Source organism: Pan paniscus, chromosome 22 (assembly GCF_029289425.2).
Source record: "Pan paniscus chromosome 22, NHGRI_mPanPan1-v2.0_pri, whole genome shotgun sequence".
NCBI lineage: Eukaryota > Metazoa > Chordata > Mammalia > Primates > Hominidae > Pan > Pan paniscus.
The window spans coordinates 29,665,927-29,684,779 of NC_073271.2; the positions used below are offsets into that span (position 1 = coordinate 29,665,927).

The 18,853-nt window shown below is 39.9% G+C and overlaps 1 protein-coding gene across 5 annotated transcripts in view; it reads left to right on the forward strand.

The window, feature by feature from the left end:
- SON (SON DNA and RNA binding protein) overlaps positions 1–18,853 on the forward strand; it is a 34,460-nt gene that overhangs the window by 5,410 nt on the left and 10,197 nt on the right. For 3 of the 5 annotated variants that reach the window (XM_063601311.1, XM_063601310.1, XM_063601312.1), the window contains exons 3-7: positions 1,068–6,983; positions 8,749–8,909; positions 10,819–10,965; positions 11,176–11,364; positions 18,739–18,849. In XM_063601311.1, coding sequence (XP_063457381.1) covers positions 1,068–6,983; positions 8,749–8,909; positions 10,819–10,965; positions 11,176–11,364; positions 18,739–18,849 — 6,524 coding nt within the window. Of the gene's footprint in view, positions 1–1,067; positions 6,984–8,748; positions 8,910–9,138; positions 10,653–10,818; positions 10,966–11,175; positions 11,365–11,465; positions 12,257–18,738; positions 18,850–18,853 lie in introns of those variants that run through there. The other 2 variants (XM_063601313.1, XM_063601314.1) reach the window with 2 other exon arrangements.

The window sequence follows — 18,853 nt, forward strand, 5'->3', positions numbered from 1 at the left end:
ATAGTATTGGGGGAAAATATTATTTTTATTAGAATGTAACGTAGGCATGATAAGGTAAAATTTGAGTTCTCTATGAATATTTTATATTTGTTATTCAGATATTTTTATACTCTGTAGAAGCAATCACTAACCTTTGTTGAAAGCTTATTCTGTGCCAGGCATTATTTGATGTACTTTGCATGTTTTAACTCACTTTATCCTCTAACTCTAGAAGACACAAGTGTGTCAGTAATTTGGCCAAGACGATTAACCTAGTAAGTGATGAACTGATTGAGGATTCAAAAGTGGCAGTCTGTTCCAGAGCCAGTGCCATGTTGCTTCCTGTATAAACAAGGGTTAATAATCGCAAAAATTATATTATGTGGGTATTTTTAATAGAAACTGTAGCAACTAATAACATGAAATATATTCAGTGACAAAAGTAGTTTAAAAGTAATTTTGCTATGATTTGAGAGCTGGAGGAAATAATTATTTTAATAGAATTTAGTGAAACATATCTTAATGTAATTCAAAGTAAGTTTTGGCGTTAAACTAATAATTTATTTTTAACCCAGGCATTAGTTGTGGAAAGAATTATCAGAAAAGTAGTAGTCTCCAGGTTAACTGTTTTATGAAAAAATAGTTTATTTGGTAACTTTTAATTTAAAATGAGGTGTTATACTGTGGGGTTTTTTTTTTTTTTTTGAGACAGAGCCTTGCTCTGTTGCCTAGGCTGGAGTACAGTGGTGCAATTTCAGCTCACTGAAACCTCGATCTACTGGGTTCAAGTGATTCTCCCGCCTCAGCCTCCCAAATAGCTGGGACTACAGGTGCGCGTCACCATGCCTGGCTAATTTTTGTATTTTTAGTAGAGATGGGGTTTCACCATGCTGGCCAGGCTGGTTTTGAACTCCTGACCTCGTGATCCACCTGCCTTGGCCTCTCAGAGTGCTAAGATTACAGGCGTGAGCCACTGTACTTGGCCTGTACTAAGGTGTTTTAACATGGAATGTAAATATGGGTTTATATGATTTAATCTAACTCTACTTTGGGGAATGTCTGACAAAACTAATTTCTGTTACTTTTAGACTTGAAAGAGGCCTCCAGAAAAAGTAGATGTGTATCTGTACAAACAGATCCTACTGATGAAATTCCCACTAAAAAGTCAAAGAAGCATAAAAAGCACAAAAACAAAAAGAAGAAAAAGAAGAAAGAAAAGGAAAAAAAATATAAAAGACAGCCAGAAGAATCTGAGTCAAAGACGAAATCTCATGATGATGGGAACATAGATTTAGAATCTGATTCCTTTTTAAAGTTTGATTCTGAACCTTCAGCTGTGGCGCTGGAGCTTCCTACAAGAGCATTTGGCCTATCTGAGACCAATGAATCCCCTGCAGTTGTGCTAGAACCTCCTGTAGTATCAATGGAGGTATCAGAGCCACACATCTTAGAAACTCTGAAGCCAGCTACAAAAACTGCAGAACTGTCAGTTGTATCTACATCAGTAATCTCAGAGCAGTCAGAGCAGTCTGTGGCAGTAATGCCAGAACCATCCATGACAAAGATTCTGGATTCCTTTGCAGCAGCACCAGTGCCTACTACAACAGTGGTGTTGAAGTCATCTGAGCCGGTTGTAACAATGTCAGTGGAGTATCAGATGAAGTCTGTGCTGAAATCTGTGGAGAGCACATCTCCAGAGCCATCAAAGATCATGTTGGTAGAGCCCCCAGTAGCAAAAGTGTTAGAGCCTTCAGAAACCCTTGTGGTATCATCAGAGACACCTACTGAGGTGTACCCTGAGCCAAGCACATCAACAACAATGGATTTTCCAGAGTCATCTGCAATTGAAGCGCTAAGATTGCCAGAGCAGCCTGTAGACGTACCATCGGAGATTGCAGATTCATCCATGACAAGACCGCAGGAGTTGCCGGAGCTGCCTAAGACCACAGCGTTGGAGCTGCAGGAGTCGTCGGTGGCCTCAGCGATGGAGTTGCCGGGGCCACCTGCGACCTCCATGCCGGAGTTGCAGGGGCCCCCTGTGACTCCAGTGCTGGAGTTACCTGGGCCCTCTGCTACCCCGGTGCCAGAGTTGCCAGGGCCCCTTTCTACCCCAGTGCCTGAGTTGCCAGGGCCCCCTGCGACAGCAGTGCCTGAGTTGCCAGGGCCCTCTGTGACACCAGTGCCACAGTTGTCGCAGGAATTGCCAGGGCTTCCAGCACCATCCATGGGGTTGGAGCCACCACAGGAGGTACCAGAGCCACCTGTGATGGCACAGGAGTTGCCAGGGCTGCCTTTGGTGACAGCAGCAGTAGAGTTGCCAGAGCAGCCTGCGGTAACAGTAGCAATGGAGTTGACCGAACAACCTGTGACGACGACAGAGTTGGAGCAGCCTGTGGGGATGACAACGGTGGAACATCCTGGGCATCCTGAGGTGACAACGGCAACAGGGTTGCTGGGGCAGCCTGAGGCAACGATGGTGCTGGAGTTGCCAGGACAGCCAGTGGCAACAACAGCGCTGGAGTTGCCGGGGCAGCCTTCGGTGACTGGGGTGCCAGAGTTGCCAGGGCTGCCTTCGGCAACTAGGGCACTGGAGTTGTCGGGGCAGCCTGTGGCAACTGGGGCACTAGAGTTGCCTGGGCCGCTCATGGCAGCTGGGGCACTGGAGTTCTCGGGGCAGTCTGGGGCAGCTGGAGCACTGGAGCTTTTGGGGCAGCCTCTGGCAACAGGGGTGCTGGAGTTGCCAGGGCAGCCTGGGGCGCCAGAGTTGCCTGGGCAGCCTGTGGCAACTGTGGCGCTGGAGATCTCTGTTCAGTCTGTGGTGACAACATCGGAGCTGTCAACGATGACCGTGTCGCAGTCCCTGGAGGTGCCCTCGACGACAGCGCTGGAATCCTATAATACGGTAGCACAGGAGCTGCCTACTACATTAGTGGGGGAGACTTCTGTAACAGTAGGAGTGGATCCCTTGATGGCCCCAGAATCCCATATATTAGCTTCTAACACCATGGAGACCCATATATTAGCATCCAACACCATGGACTCCCAAATGCTAGCGTCCAACACCATGGACTCCCAGATGCTAGCGTCCAACACCATGGACTCCCAGATGTTAGCGTCTAGCACCATGGACTCCCAGATGTTAGCAACTAGCTCCATGGACTCCCAGATGTTAGCAACTAGCTCCATGGACTCCCAGATGTTAGCAACTAGCACTATGGACTCCCAGATGTTAGCAACCAGTTCCATGGACTCCCAGATGTTAGCAACCAGCTCCATGGACTCCCAGATGTTAGCAACCAGCTCCATGGACTCCCAGATGTTAGCAACCAGCTCCATGGACTCCCAGATGTTAGCAACCAGCACCATGGATTCTCAGATGTTAGCAACCAGCACCATGGACTCCCAGATGTTAGCAACTAGCTCAATGGATTCCCAGATGTTAGCATCTGGCACTATGGACTCTCAAATGTTAGCTTCTGGCACCATGGATGCTCAGATGTTAGCGTCTGGTACCATGGATGCCCAGATGTTAGCATCTAGTACCCAAGATTCTGCTATGTTGGGTTCAAAATCTCCTGATCCCTATAGGTTAGCTCAGGATCCTTACAGGTTAGCTCAGGATCCCTATAGGTTGGGCCATGACCCCTATAGATTAGGTCATGATGCTTACAGGTTAGGACAAGACCCTTATAGATTAGGCCATGATCCCTACAGACTAACTCCTGATCCCTATAGGATGTCACCTAGACCCTATAGGATAGCACCCAGGTCCTATAGAATAGCACCCAGGCCATATAGGTTAGCACCTAGACCCCTGATGTTAGCATCTAGACGTTCTATGATGATGTCCTATGCTGCAGAACGTTCCATGATGTCATCTTACGAACGCTCTATGATGTCTTATGAGCGGTCTATGATGTCCCCTATGGCTGAACGCTCTATGATGTCAGCCTACGAGCGCTCTATGATGTCAGCCTACGAGCGCTCTATGATGTCCCCTATGGCTGAGCGCTCTATGATGTCAGCTTATGAACGCTCCATGATGTCAGCTTATGAACGCTCCATGATGTCCCCAATGGCTGATCGATCTATGATGTCCATGGGTGCCGACCGGTCTATGATGTCGTCATACTCTGCTGCTGACCGGTCTATGATGTCATCGTACTCTGCAGCTGACCGATCTATGATGTCATCTTACACTGCTGATCGTTCAATGATGTCTATGGCTGCTGATTCTTACACCGATTCTTACACTGACACATATACAGAGGCATATATGGTGCCACCTTTGCCTCCTGAAGAGCCCCCAACAATGCCACCGTTGCCACCTGAGGAGCCACCAATGACACCACCATTGCCTCCTGAGGAACCACCAGAGGGTCCAGCATTGCCCACTGAGCAGTCAGCATTAACAGCTGAAAATACTTGGCCTACAGAGGTGCCATCATTACCATCTGAAGAGTCTGTATCGCAGCCTGAGCCTCCTGTGAGTCAAAGTGAGATTTCGGAGCCTTCAGCAGTGCTTACTGATTATTCAGTGTCAGCATCAGATCCCTCAGTTTTAGTATCAGAGGCTGCTGTGACTGTTCCAGAACCACCACCAGAGCCAGAATCTTCAATTACGTTAACACCTGTAGAGTCTGCAGTAGTAGCAGAAGAACATGAAGTTGTTCCAGAGAGACCAGTGACTTGTATGGTATCTGAAACTCCCGCCATGTCAGCTGAACCAACTGTGTTAGCATCAGAGCCTCCTGTTATGTCAGAGACAGCAGAAACATTTGATTCCATGAGAGCCTCAGGACATGTTGCCTCAGAAGTATCTACATCCTTGTTGGTTCCAGCAGTAACTACTCCAGTGCTGGCAGAGAGCATTCTGGAGCCGCCAGCCATGGCTGCCCCAGAGTCTTCAGCTATGGCTGTCCTGGAGTCTTCGGCTGTGACCGTCCTGGAATCTTCGACTGTGACTGTCCTGGAGTCTTCGACTGTAACTGTCCTGGAGCCTTCGGTTGTGACTGTCCCAGAGCCTCCTGTTGTGGCTGAGCCAGACTATGTTACCATTCCTGTGCCAGTTGTTTCTGCGCTGGAGCCTTCTGTGCCTGTCCTGGAACCAGCGGTGTCAGTCCTTCAACCTTCTATGATTGTTTCAGAACCATCTGTTTCTGTCCAGGAGTCGACTGTGACAGTTTCAGAGCCTGCTGTCACAGTCTCAGAGCAGACTCAAGTAATACCAACTGAGGTGGCTATAGAGTCCACACCAATGATACTGGAATCTAGTATCATGTCATCACATGTTATGAAAGGAATTAATCTATCCTCTGGTGATCAAAATCTTGCTCCAGAGATTGGCATGCAGGAGATTGCATTGCATTCAGGTGAAGAGCCACATGCTGAGGAACACCTGAAAGGTGACTCTTACGAAAGTGAACATGGTATAAATATAGACCTTAATATAAATAATCATTTAATTGCTAAAGAGATGGAACATAATACAGTGTGTGCTGCTGGTACTAGTCCTGTTGGGGAAATTGGTGAAGAGAAAATTTTGCCCACCAGTGAGACTAAACAGTGCACAGTATTGGATACCTACCCTGGTGTTAGTGAAGCTGATGCAGGAGAAACTCTATCTTCTACTGGTCCTTTTGCTCTGGAACCTGATGCAACAGGAACTAGTAAGGGTATTGAATTTATCACAGCATCTACTCTCAGTTCAGTTAATAAATATGATGTTGATTTATCTTTAACTACTCAAGATACTGAACATGACATGGTAATTTCCACCAGTCCTAGTGGTGGTAGTGAAGCTGACATTGAAGGGCCTTTGCCTGCTAAAGATATTCATCTTGATTTACCATCTGATAATAACCTTGTTAGTAAGGATACAGAAGAACCATTACCTGTAAAAGAGAGTGACCAGACATTAGCAGCTCTGCTCAGCCCTAAAGAAAGTAGTGGAGGAGAAAAAGAAGTACCTCCCCCTCCTAAAGAGACACTGTCTGATTCAGGATTTTCTGCCAATATTGAGGATATTAATGAAGCAGATTTAGTGAGACCGTTACTTCCTAAGGACATGGAACGTCTTACAAGCCTTAGAGCTGGCATTGAAGGACCTTTACTTGCAAGTGATGTTGGACGTGACAGATCTGCTGCCAGCCCGGTTGTAAGTAGTATGCCAGAAAGAGCTTCAGAGTCTTCTTCAGAGGAAAAAGATGATTATGAAATTTTTGTAAAAGTTAAGGACACTCATGAAAAAAGCAAGAAAAATAAGAACCGTGATAAGGGGGAGAAAGAGAAGAAAAGAGACTCTTCATTAAGATCTCGAAGTAAGCGTTCCAAATCTTCCGAACACAAATCACGCAAGCGTACCAGTGAATCTCGTTCTAGGGCAAGGAAGAGATCATCTAAGTCCAAGTCTCATCGCTCTCAGACACGTTCACGGTCACGTTCAAGACGCAGGAGGAGAAGCAGCAGATCAAGATCAAAGTCTAGAGGAAGAAGATCTGTATCAAAAGAGAAGCGCAAAAGATCTCCAAAGCACAGATCCAAGTCTAGGGAAAGAAAAAGAAAAAGATCAAGCTCCAGGGATAACCGAAAGACAGTTAGAGCTCGAAGTCGAACCCCAAGTCGTCGGAGTCGGAGTCATACTCCAAGTCGTCGACGAAGGTCTAGATCTGTGGGTAGAAGAAGGAGCTTTAGCATTTCCCCAAGCCGCCGAAGCCGCACCCCCAGCCGCCGCAGCCGCACCCCCAGCCGCCGCAGCCGCACCCCCAGCCGCCGCAGCCGCACCCCCAGCCGCCGGAGCCGCACCCCCAGCCGTCGGAGCCGCACCCCTAGCCGCCGGAGAAGATCAAGGTCTGTGGTAAGAAGACGAAGCTTCAGTATCTCACCAGTCAGATTAAGGCGATCAAGAACACCCTTAAGAAGAAGGTTTAGCAGATCTCCCATCCGTCGTAAAAGATCCAGGTCTTCTGAACGAGGCAGATCACCCAAACGTCTGACAGATTTGGGTGAGTCATTTTAAAATTTAATGGGATGGTAGTAGAAAATGTTTTAAACCTTAATTTTTTTCTGACCTTGAGTCAAGTGAAATATTTAGTTACTGGTTTAGGATAAATGTTTCTGTCTTTAAGTTTTTATTATTACATGGTACTGTATTTAGGAAATACTGGGATCAGTGTATTATAATTAGAGTTAAAAAGTCCTGTTTCAGAGTATAATAGAACCAAGGTGTTTCCATACTTGAATGTTTTATTTTGTTTTAGTTATCTTGCCATAGCTAAAAATTGAAAGCAGAAACAGATGTAGAACTCTAGCTAAATTAAAAACAAGCTAAGTATATGCTCAGATTGTTATTGTATGTGTTCTAACATACATCCTTGCAACTAAGCCTAAAATTACAATGTTCCTTTTTAAATAAGTTAACATATCTTAAAATGGCATTATAGGACTGTTAAATGAAGGTAATTCTGATTGGTATAGTTGGTAATGGAAGTGAGTGGGGAATTTTGCGTGTGGGGGTTATTTAATTGGGTAGGTGATACTAGCTAAATAAAGTTAAATATTTTAGATCAGTGTGATTTTTAATAACCTGTTCTGCTTTACTTTAAAGATAACTGTTCTAATTTCCCCTGATTTTTAGTGTGCAGAGGTGATTAAAACTTGATCGATATGAATGATTACCTACAATAAATATGGATAATTTATCCTTATCCCAGTATACTGGACATTTCTAGGCCAGGATTGTCTAAAGAAGAAGAGGTTAAGAGTAAAAAGGGAGAATCTGCATTCAGTTCAACAGAAGTTTTCTGAGTTCTTTTTTATTCACAGCAGAGGAACAGTATGTAATTCCTCAAGTGATTGCAAGTTGGTGGAGGAGACATGGGTAAAATGCATATATGTCTCTCTTATAGTAACACTGTCTAAAAAGGACAGAATGTGATTACTATAATACTGATAGAGGTGAGGTACTTTAGGAACACAATGGGAAAAGGGGAAAAGGAATGTTAATTCTGACTTAATGACAGCTTGTTAGAAGAGGTGGCACTTCGGCTGGGCATGGTGGCTCATACCTGTAATCCCAGCACTTTGGGAGGCCGAGGCAGGTGGATCACCTGAGGTCAGGAGTTCGAGACCAGCCTGGCCAATGTGGAGAAACCCCATCTCTACTAAAAATACAAAAAATTAGATGGGTGTGGTGGCACGCGCCTGTAGTCCCAGCTACTCGGGAGGCTGAGACAGGAGAATCACTTGAACCTGGGAGGTGGAAGTTGCAGTGAGCCAAGATGGCGCCACTGCACTGCAGCCTGGGCGACAGAGTGAGACTGTCTCAAAAAAAAAAAAAAAAGAGGTGGCACTTGAACTGGGGCTCAAAGAGTGATTTAAGGTGTCAGAAGGAGAGTAAGGTCATGGTAATTTTGTGAAATGAAATTGGCTTTGGCAGGTTTATATCTTAGAGTGTGTGTAGTAGGGTGATCATTATAGTTGTGTAGTAACCTATTGTAATATTCTAATGGGAAGCTCAATATATGTGGACTTAATTCCCTGAATGAGGCCATTGCTTAAAAACTTTGAGCCAGTGGTTTGATCATAGCTGTAACTCAGAGCAGAATATTGATGCCTGTAGTTTTTTCCTTTTTTTTTTCTTTTTTGTTAGATACCCAAGTTCTTCGATTGATCTAGGATGCCTTTAGTTTTGTTAGTATGTTAGACTTTTGGTAATACAAAATGTACAGCCTTTTAGGAAAACTGCAGCTTGTATTTTTCTTCTTACAGATAAGGCTCAATTACTTGAAATAGCCAAAGCTAATGCAGCTGCCATGTGTGCTAAGGCTGGTGTCCCTTTACCACCAAACCTAAAGCCTGCACCTCCACCTACTATAGAAGAGAAAGTTGCTAAAAAGTCAGGAGGAGCTACTATAGAAGAACTAACTGAGGTAAGCTAGACAGAATTTGTTTTCATTCTTAAATGGATTATTCCAGTGATGTTGACTCTGGAGCGTGCCAAAACCCGAATTGTGGGCAGAACTGATAATGGCTGGCACCGAGTGGCCAAAACCCGAAATACAGATGTGGCAGCGGCAGAAGCTCTGTTTAGCAGGCCATTATCCGGGATGGCTAAGCTCCGCTAGCTAAAAGTTACTTCCCATTACTTTTGCTTTCCAGTTTTAGAAGCCAAACTGACTGAGGAGTGGGACGGTTCATTTGAATGGAGGAGGTGTTGAGTGAGCAACACGCAGAAGCTCGCCTACAGTTTCGTTTCCATTCACGACGCGTTCACTGATCGCCACGAGTATACTGCATATACGCAAAGACACAGACAATCTTCAGAAATGATCTTTTGCCACCGGAGCTTGGAAATTAATAAGAATAGCTGGCCATTGCCTGAAAGGAACTTCTTTCGCATCAACATTTCGGGTTTTGGCTGTTTGGTACCAGCCATTGGCGATAATGGCCGGCCATTATCAGTTCTTCCTGCGGTTCGGGTTTTGGCAGTAACATATATATTTTAAACACACTTATTTTTGTTTTTAAAAGTTTGATCTTTTCAATTGAGGCTTTTTTGGGGCTTTGTTTTATTACTATTTTTTTGGTGTGGGTGGGTGGGGGGAGATGCTAAAATATTGCTGCTAGGATCCAGAAATACCACACTGTTTCATATATTGGAACTTGTTATTGGCTAGCCTTATGCCAGCCTGCCACTGTCAATATATTCTGTTCCCCTTGGTTACAAGCTTAATATACTCTTGTGTTTTTGGCGAAATGAGCTTTTTATCCTATTGTAATATTTTCAATTGATAATAGATGTCATTAAATCTACTGCTTGTATAGACACAGGTGTACCCAGATTTACTCTTGACCTTTTTATAAAGCCAGGTAATGGAGTCTGTTCCTTTGCATCTCAGGAAGGAATTGACTTTGCTTTATGTATCAGACCTCATCAATTGCACCCTCTCCATCATGCCTTATTTTCCTAAGTTCTCCTTAAAGAAACTCAACCCACAAAACATTTATGGAGAGACATGTTGCTATCTAATCCTGTTGCAAATATTTCAGATCTTTTGTTTTGCCATACATCTGGGAAAATGTAAAGCTTCTGAATCTGTTTCCTCACTTAGATTTATTACAATATGAATTACAACTTTTTTTAAAAAATTAAGGACCTTGTAAACGCTTCTATTGCTTATTTACCTAATCCAAGCTCCTTATCCAAAATGCTAAGGACAGTTAGTATTTTGCTGTTTTCGGCCCCATCTTCAGCCTTCTTGTCCCAATTTCTTCTCACCTTTTTACCACCACCTGACTAGGATGACTTCTCCTTTCCCTACCAGTCTTTGTTCTTTACTATGAAAATCTGGCTTAGAACTCTTCAAGGAATATTCCTTGATTCTCTAACTCTGCCTGACTATTCTCTCTTAAGCCTTTGTTCTTTTAGCACTTATGTACTCAGTTTGTATTATATCAGTTTGCACTTGTTATTGTGTTGCTCTGTAAAAGTGTTCAATTATTTCATGTATATGTATTCCTTCTCTTGTACTAGATTGTAAGCTCCTTGAGAGCAGGGACCATGTCTTCTACTTTTTTTTTTTTTTTTTTTTTGTATTCCCCAGACAGTGCCCAGTACAGTGCTCTCTCTGCACATAGTAGGTGCTCAATAAATGTTGTTGACTGACTGACCAGCCAGAGTGTGTTTAAATAGTAGTTAATATGCCAAGTTACGTATCTATAACCTATCATGATCTTGTTTAACTTTTGAAAGTTGCTTTTATGTGGTTTTGAGTCTAAGAAATTACATGTTCTACATAAAGCGTAAGATTTATCTTTTGTTTGTTTTTACTTTTAAAGAAATGTAAACAGATCGCACAGAGTAAAGAAGATGATGATGTAATAGTGAATAAACCTCATGTTTCGGATGAAGAGGAAGAAGAACCTCCTTTTTATCATCATCCCTTTAAACTCAGTGAACCCAAACCTATTTTTTTCAATCTGAATGTGAGTATTAGTGCTTATGGATTGGTAAAACAGTGTAACTTGTGGAACTATTTAAATAAAACCCAAATCGAATTTAGTTTATTAATTTTTGTTTTAAATACTGTGAGAAATAATGGATAATATCATTTCCTTCAGATTATGTAGAAAATCTCAAACCATTTAATGTAGATATTATATTGAGCTTTAATTAAGAAACACTTTATTTTTTAGATTGCTGCAGCAAAACCAACTCCACCAAAAAGCCAGGTAACATTAACAAAAGAATTCCCTGTATCATCTGGATCTCAACATCGGAAAAAAGAAGCGGATAGTGTTTATGGAGAATGGGTTCCTGTGGAGAAAAATGGTGAAGAAAACAAAGATGATGATAATGTTTTCAGCAGCAATTTGCCCTCAGAGGTAAGTAGGAGGAATATTATGTATTTTTCCTTTTTTATACCTGAATCTGCCATTTCATTGTTATTTTATGTCTGATTTGGATTCTGTTTCACTCTTCTTAGGGCCGGGTTAAACGGCAGGGCCGGGTTAGACGACAGATGAAACAACCCGCAGCTTCTCATTTGACAGTAACTCGATGCAATTCACTTTGTGGAACCAAGCCACAAAGTGAAAAGCATCGAATTGCAGAGAACAGTGTTATCACATCCCTACCCAACATTGGGCCCTCCCTGCACTTGTGGGAAGGTAGTCCAAGGTACAACTATTTAGCTTCCCGATTTGCTTCAAGGCTCTATAGCTCTAGATTTTGGTGGTAGCAAATTTATCGGGTGGAGGGATTGATCGGAGAGGGCAGATCCTCAGGTTCAACACAAGAACTGGATTGGAAAAGGTCATTGTAGGTTGATGTGAGCATCTTGGGTACATAGCCCATTGCCCTTAATGATGGTTTCTTACTGTTTCTCTGGGTTGTTTGTCAGATAGCCTTTAGTTTTAATTATTTTTCCTTCCCTTTGCTACCTTGGCCCTTTTAAATTCTTGTGTTTAACCTAATGCTCAGCCTTGGTACTCCATTCCCTTCTCCTTCCCCTCTTTGCTACTATTAAAAGTCGGAGAGGTGGAATTCAAAAGTTGAAATTTCCACGGGGCTATAGTTGTATCTTAATAATGCCAAGTGTCAAAACAACCCCATTAAAATGCCACCTGATTAAATAATGTGCTGCTAAATATAGTGCACATGAAAATAGCAAGACTGTATATATATGTAAATATATATATATATCTGTATCTTTGTATGTATCTCTGTATCTGTACCTTTGCTGTATCTTTTAATAAACAGTTTACTTTTATTTAACTTGTTGTGCAAAATCACGCTTGGGGGATGTGGGAGGGTGGAGTCTTAATAGGGGGGTGGGAGTTTTAGTTACTATAGATTAGTTGTCATCGCCTCTTGCCCTTGGTTTCCAAAGCCCAGACTTTTGCCAAGGACTGGACTAGGTATCTGATGCCCATCTGGACATTTTTCTTGCAGTTCTTGGATATGTAGATCAGAGACACCTGTACTCTTCACTGTAGGTTCCCTTCCTTGGCTTGGCCATATCATCATCTTCCAGTAAACACCTCCAATTCTACAAATAAATCCTGTTTATAAAATCAGAAAGTGAACAGAACCCAAATCAGAAACTTTTTGATAGCAGTACTTTTTTCCCCAAGCTATTCACAGGTGACATTTTCACTTTTTTTTTGTTTGTTTGACCTGCAGCATTTTGAGAGAACAAGTTCTATACAATGAAGCTGGACATGATAACTAGCCAGTGCAACTTACAGTTACTGGTGATAATCTGTATTCCCATGGGATTCAACAAGTGAAGCAAGTTAGGCCATCACCAGTTAAGAGGGAGATAGTTGGTTTGGATAATATTTTAGTGAGACCATTTGAGTTGTTAATCCCCCAATCAGGCTACCTGCATATCTCAAGAGAGAAAGGTTAACTGACATGTGCAGCTGACTTAATCTTGTAGTAGCTGAATAGAAACCATGATAAGAGGGTTGAACAGGCTTACTTAGAAATCCTAATATGTATGCTTTTAGTAATTTCCTGCAGTTTAAGCATTTAAAAAAGAGTTGGAAAAAAAAAATAGGTAGGGAGAGAGTCTGTATGACAAATATTTTCCACTGAAGTGAAGACTTAACAAATATTGCAGAATTCCAAGGGATCTTCCTGAGAAGATAAGTGAGCATAACTGTTTTGAATTTCTTCGGTTCAATCATGGGGAAAGTGCTTAGTAACTCCTGATGCTTACACTTTTTTGAGAGAGAGAGAGAGAGTGTGTGTGTGCGTCTATTTATTTGAAATTTAGTACTCAGCCATTTTCAATCTTAACACTGAGTGTGGTGCCTTAGCCTTGTTTGTCATCAAAAGTTGTCAGATTTTAATTAAAGGTTGAGGAGAATTATTCTTAAATCTGGTGGGAAAAGTTGATAGAGAAAGGTACTCAAATAATGGTGACATTATTTTTTGTTAAAAAAATTTTTTTTCTTACCAAAGAAGAATCCTAGAAGGTAAAATTATTTTACAATTCTTTTCAAAGGGCTAAATGAATAAAGCAGATGATGTCTCTTGTGGGACGATATGTGTAACTATTTGATATAAAACCTCTTTAAGCTGCTTAGAAGATTAGACTCAAAAGAACGTACAGATTAATTCTAAAGAGAATCCCAAAATACAAGGGCAAAGAGGCAGGATTGCCTTTTGCTTTCATATCTGCACTTTTACCTGGCAATAATGTTAAAATGTGTAGAGGAAATAGTCACAATTTAAAATGTTTAGTTCCAGTTATTTAGTGACCATCTAAATATACTATATTGTATATATAGAAGGTAAAAGTAATGAATTTATTATTTATACAATTAGTGTTATATATACCAATGTTGTGAAATACTTTTGGTAACACTTTGTGGGAGCATTAACCCTTTTGATTCCTTGTTAGAGTTTGAAATAAAGGCTTCTAGAGTAAAAGGAGATAGTTCTTTTAAATGGTCAACCTTTGAACTGAATAGTAATTTTTATCTATGCCTTTTTCATTTTAATAAATGTAAATGGAGTTTGTGGTTCTTTGTTGTTGAGCATAAAACATTTAGGCAAAGATCACAGATTTTATCTCCATAAGAGGGCTGAATTAGCTTTGCTGTAATCCCTAATCCCACCAATTGTCTTGCATATGAATGCTCTTTGACATGAGTATGAATGGATAGACATTGTGGATGAAGCAGCATAAATTCATTTCTTATGGAAAAACAACTCATCAGACTGTGTGCGGTACTGCCATAGCATCGTCTTCATACTCAGAAACCAGCCAGCATCATCCTCAGTAAGGAGTGTCTACAGAACTTTGACTGTATTTGTGTGATTTTGATTTATAAACAATGAAATAAAATGTTGGAAAACTAATATTTTAAAAATAGTCCTCAGGGGCATTAATTCTTGGTAATAAAGTTAGTAGAGGTTTATTGAGTAGAAGATTAGGATGTAATCTTTGACATAAGTGGAGTAGTAACTACTCAACTATTAGTGTGGAGTTTTCATGGATTTAGTATCAATCAAATGTTTTAGGGGTCCAGAGGTAGTATTGTTAAGGTCTAGTGAATGCTTAGATGTTAAGATCATCTTTATGTTAAGCAGTTTGCTGGTTTGTATTTATCAAATCATATTTCCACATCCCAATGGAATTACAATTTTTTTAAATTTATAAGCTCTAAATGTATAGGAAAACTTGGAGTAAAATGAAAATTTTAATTGGAAATTAAACACATAGGTCCCGGCACTGCTAGAATGTGTAATATACAGCCTTGTTATTCTTTTCTTCCTAGATTCTCTTATGTGGTTAACGCTGAATTTCTCTGAACCATTTAGTAGGTTATCTATTTGTTTTCCCGTTGTACTTCATTTAGTCTATTATACACTAGAGAATTTTGTATGATACAATAAAAAGATTTGTAATTCACTTTTTAAAGCCAACCACACACATAACTGGGACATTCTGTGGCTTTTATTTTTGTAGTTGTCATTTTGCTCTTGTATGCATTAACCTCTTTATATTTTAATATTTGCTAAATATTCTAAAATCATGTTTTATATACAGGCCAGATGCTTTTACTTTAGGTCTATTTTCTTATAATTAAAGTTTTCCTTTTATGCCTGCTTTTGAGATATCTGTGATTACCAATAATAGAAAATAATTTTCTGGTTATAGGTATTTTCCTTATCTGACTCACCCCATCCTAACAATTATCTTTAGCTCTTTTATATCCTTTCACTGATATTCTAAGAAGTCTCTTAAAATATTGTTCTTTTTATGTCAACAGTTGTGTTAACAAAAGGAGTAAATGGATTTAGAAGAATTTCCTAAATGAGAAATAAAAATGTAAAAGGCTCACTTAAATGTATAATATAGGTCATGAAATGCATGTTATATGGTGCCAGTTGCATTATGGTAATTTCATTATGCCTCAGACACCTTTGTAGGCTTTATAAGAAGTAGTTGTCTGCTTTCTTGCTGAGGGAGAGAGAGTGAAGAATTTGGGCAGTTTTTATTTACCTGAGATTTGTAATTCAGGACACTTTTTATGTAAATTTCACCTTTTAGAGCAAAGGTGAAAAGTCAGTAAACATTTCCCCCATTATCATACCTAGAATATTACTACAGAATTATTTTTATACATTAGGTAACATGCTAGTCTTATAGTGTATTGGTAGAAACTAAGGCTTGTTGGTGACAGCTTGGTAATAGTATTCTACAGATTAAAGATTCTCTTTTTCCCAGTTTTTGGAGGGGCCTTTTACCATCATTTTGGTGCCTTTCTTATATTTCCAGTTTCTGACTATTAAAGGACAGTTAAGATTCTAAAGCTCTATTGTCCAATACAGCAGTTACCAGCCCCTGAAAAATCAGGTTTTTAATCACACTAGTTACATTTCAAGTGCTCAGTAGTGATCACTGTAAGAAGTTGTACTGGGCAATGCTGCTCTAAAGGGTAGCTGTGGTATTATGAGTGTTTCAATACTGATAAGTAACATGGGGTTTGACCCTTAAACATTGCTGCTTTGGGGATTGTACTGGCTTTTTATGCCTCATTGTATAACTTGAGTTACCTTGAAAGGCTGGAAACAGGCTTTTTGATGTAAACTTTTGAGGATCTTTATGAGGTTAAGATAATCTTGATTCATTCTACTTTGAGTATATGTTTTCGCATTAAAAATAAAAATATGGCCAGGCACAGTGGCTCACGCCTGTAATCCCAGAAATTTGGGAGGCCAAGGCGGGCGGATCACCTGAGGTCAGGAGTTCAAGACCAGCCTGACCAACATGGAGAAACCGCGTCTCTCCTAAAAATACAAAATTAGCCGGGGGTGGCAGCGCATGCCTGTAATCCCAGCTACTCAGGAGGCTGAGGCAGGAGAATCACTTGAACCCAGGAGGCGAGAGGTTGCAGTGAGCCAAGACTGTGCCATTGCACTCCAGCCTGGGCAATAAGGGCGAAACTCCATCTCAAAAAAAAATGAAACCAGTAGTCAAATTACTATTTGGTAATACATTTTTGACATGAACTTGCAGCTCCCTTGGTAAGTCTGTTGAAGAGTAAATGAAGTTTTACTACCTCAGGAAAAACATAGTTGTAATTTTATTTAAATATCAAGGTTGCTATAATAAAATTCCTTTCAGAATCATGAGTTTAATATGAAACACTAAGATTTGAACAGTTTCATTCTGGGGATAAATGGTGAGGCATTTAGGTTAAACGTTTAATAAAGGCTAAGAGAGAAGAACATTCGCAGGTGTAATAGTTTGCTTTCCACTTGGAAAGAATTAGTTTTATTCTAGAAGTTATATTTTACAGCCATCTGAATAGATTAGTAGCTAATTTATAGTTGGAAATTAGGGATCAGGAGTTGGGATAGTGGGTAGACACATTTTCCCCAGTATCCTCAGATTTTAGCCTTGTTAGAATAAAAGCCTATTATTTATGCCTAAGTACCCTAACACTTAGATTTATAGAGACTGCTAGGAAAAGCAAAGTAAGTGTGAGAAGGTTAATGAGACAGTACTTGTCGCATCTCGTGTGCCTTCAAAAATTACCTTGATAATCCTACCTGACAAAACATCTTAAGGTAGGCCTAGGGGGACATGAATTTTGACCTGAAATATCTGCATTCTCATTAAAGTCCCAGGAATCAAACAGACTTAAGTGAAAGATGAACATACTAAGTTTCTTAGTGTTTCAGTCTCACTTTGCTTAGATTAATATTTCTAATAGGTCTTAGAATTGTTCTAATTTGTGTGATGATTTACTTAAATCAACTTAGCGAAATTACAGTTGACAGATTCAATTTGAAAGATGCATTCTGCAGTTGATTAGACTGTTTATAGATCTCTAGAAAGATTTATATATTAACATAAACAGTCTTAATTACAGAAAGGATTGTTTAATTTTGTTTTCATTTTAAGAAGGCATTATATCAGAATCCATACTTAAAGAAAAACCTTGAGTTAGCTAAAGGAATATTAGTTTATTAGCAAGGTAACTAAGAATTATGGAGGATTTAGGGGTTCTGAAGGTAAGAAAGATTTGTGAATCCTTATGCATGAGTTATAATTATTCTCATAGTCATACAGCCTTCTCTACTAGACAGGTCTTATTCTTAAGAGAAGTCTTTTATACATGATACATAGTCTTAATTACAGCTAGCCTCTACTTGTAAAAAAGAAAATCCTTAGCCGTTAGCTATTTACTGACTTCCCCGTATTTGTTATGTTCATGCAGTGTCTACTTATTCTTTGTATATGAAAACAGCAAAATCTTCCATGTCAGATAAGCATTTTACAAAAATGAATTTTCTTGTGTGAGATAACTAGGAAATAATGTTAAAAGAAGGACAAAAACCAAGAAATGAGTTGATAAAAATCAACTCGAGCTTTTAATTTTAGAACAAAAAAAATACCAAATACTTATCTTGATGTGTTTTTCATTCTGTGGTTAAACCTTCCACAAATCTGACAAATTAAGAATTGGCTGCAAAGATTACTTTGAAAAAAAAAGTTTCTTCCACTTGCCATAAGGTTTTAAAAGGTAGAATATGAGCTTTGAAAAGAAACAAAAGTGTTTCAGTTGATGTTATGGACTTCCACAGAAATATTATAATTATAAATAGTATAATATTATACTTAATATAAGTAATAAGTGTGTATAAACTGAAAACATGGTTCATTTATTTATATCCTGAATATATTGTGTAAAGAAATTGGGTTCTTAAGACCAAAGTGTCCACAACTGGAAGATGTTAAAGATACGCTGATGAGTAAAGGAGTGATCATAGTGGTTTTCTGCTTGCTTGTTCAGTAATTTTGCTTACTGCTCTTGAAGGTTATGCTAATGAGTAAAATGAAAACTGCTAAGGAATGTAATAACCTTACCACAGTTCAAAAAATTTGCAGTTTACTATAAATGGCTTTCAATCATGAAGAGCAGCGAGTTTTAAGTTCTTAATGGAACTTTCTATTATTATAGTTTGATATGTATATAATAGAAAATTGACTAAATTCAGTCAGATTTTGGGTTCAGTTCTGCGACCTGTGTGATACTTTGTAATTTATCTTAATCCTCTTCTGTTTTCCAAGATTACTTTCTCTTTCTGAGTCTTCTCCCTATTTTCCAAGATTATTAGTATTATAAGACTATTATTTTGTTTTTGATATGTAGCAACTAAAGATATGAGTACTTTTCAGAATTTAGGGGACTATGGTAATTTGAGATAATTATCTCTGTTTTCTTTCTTAGCCTGTGGACATCTCTACAGCAATGAGTGAACGGGCACTTGCTCAGAAAAGACTCAGTGAGAATGCATTTGATCTTGAAGCCATGAGCATGTTAAATAGAGCTCAGGAAAGGGTAT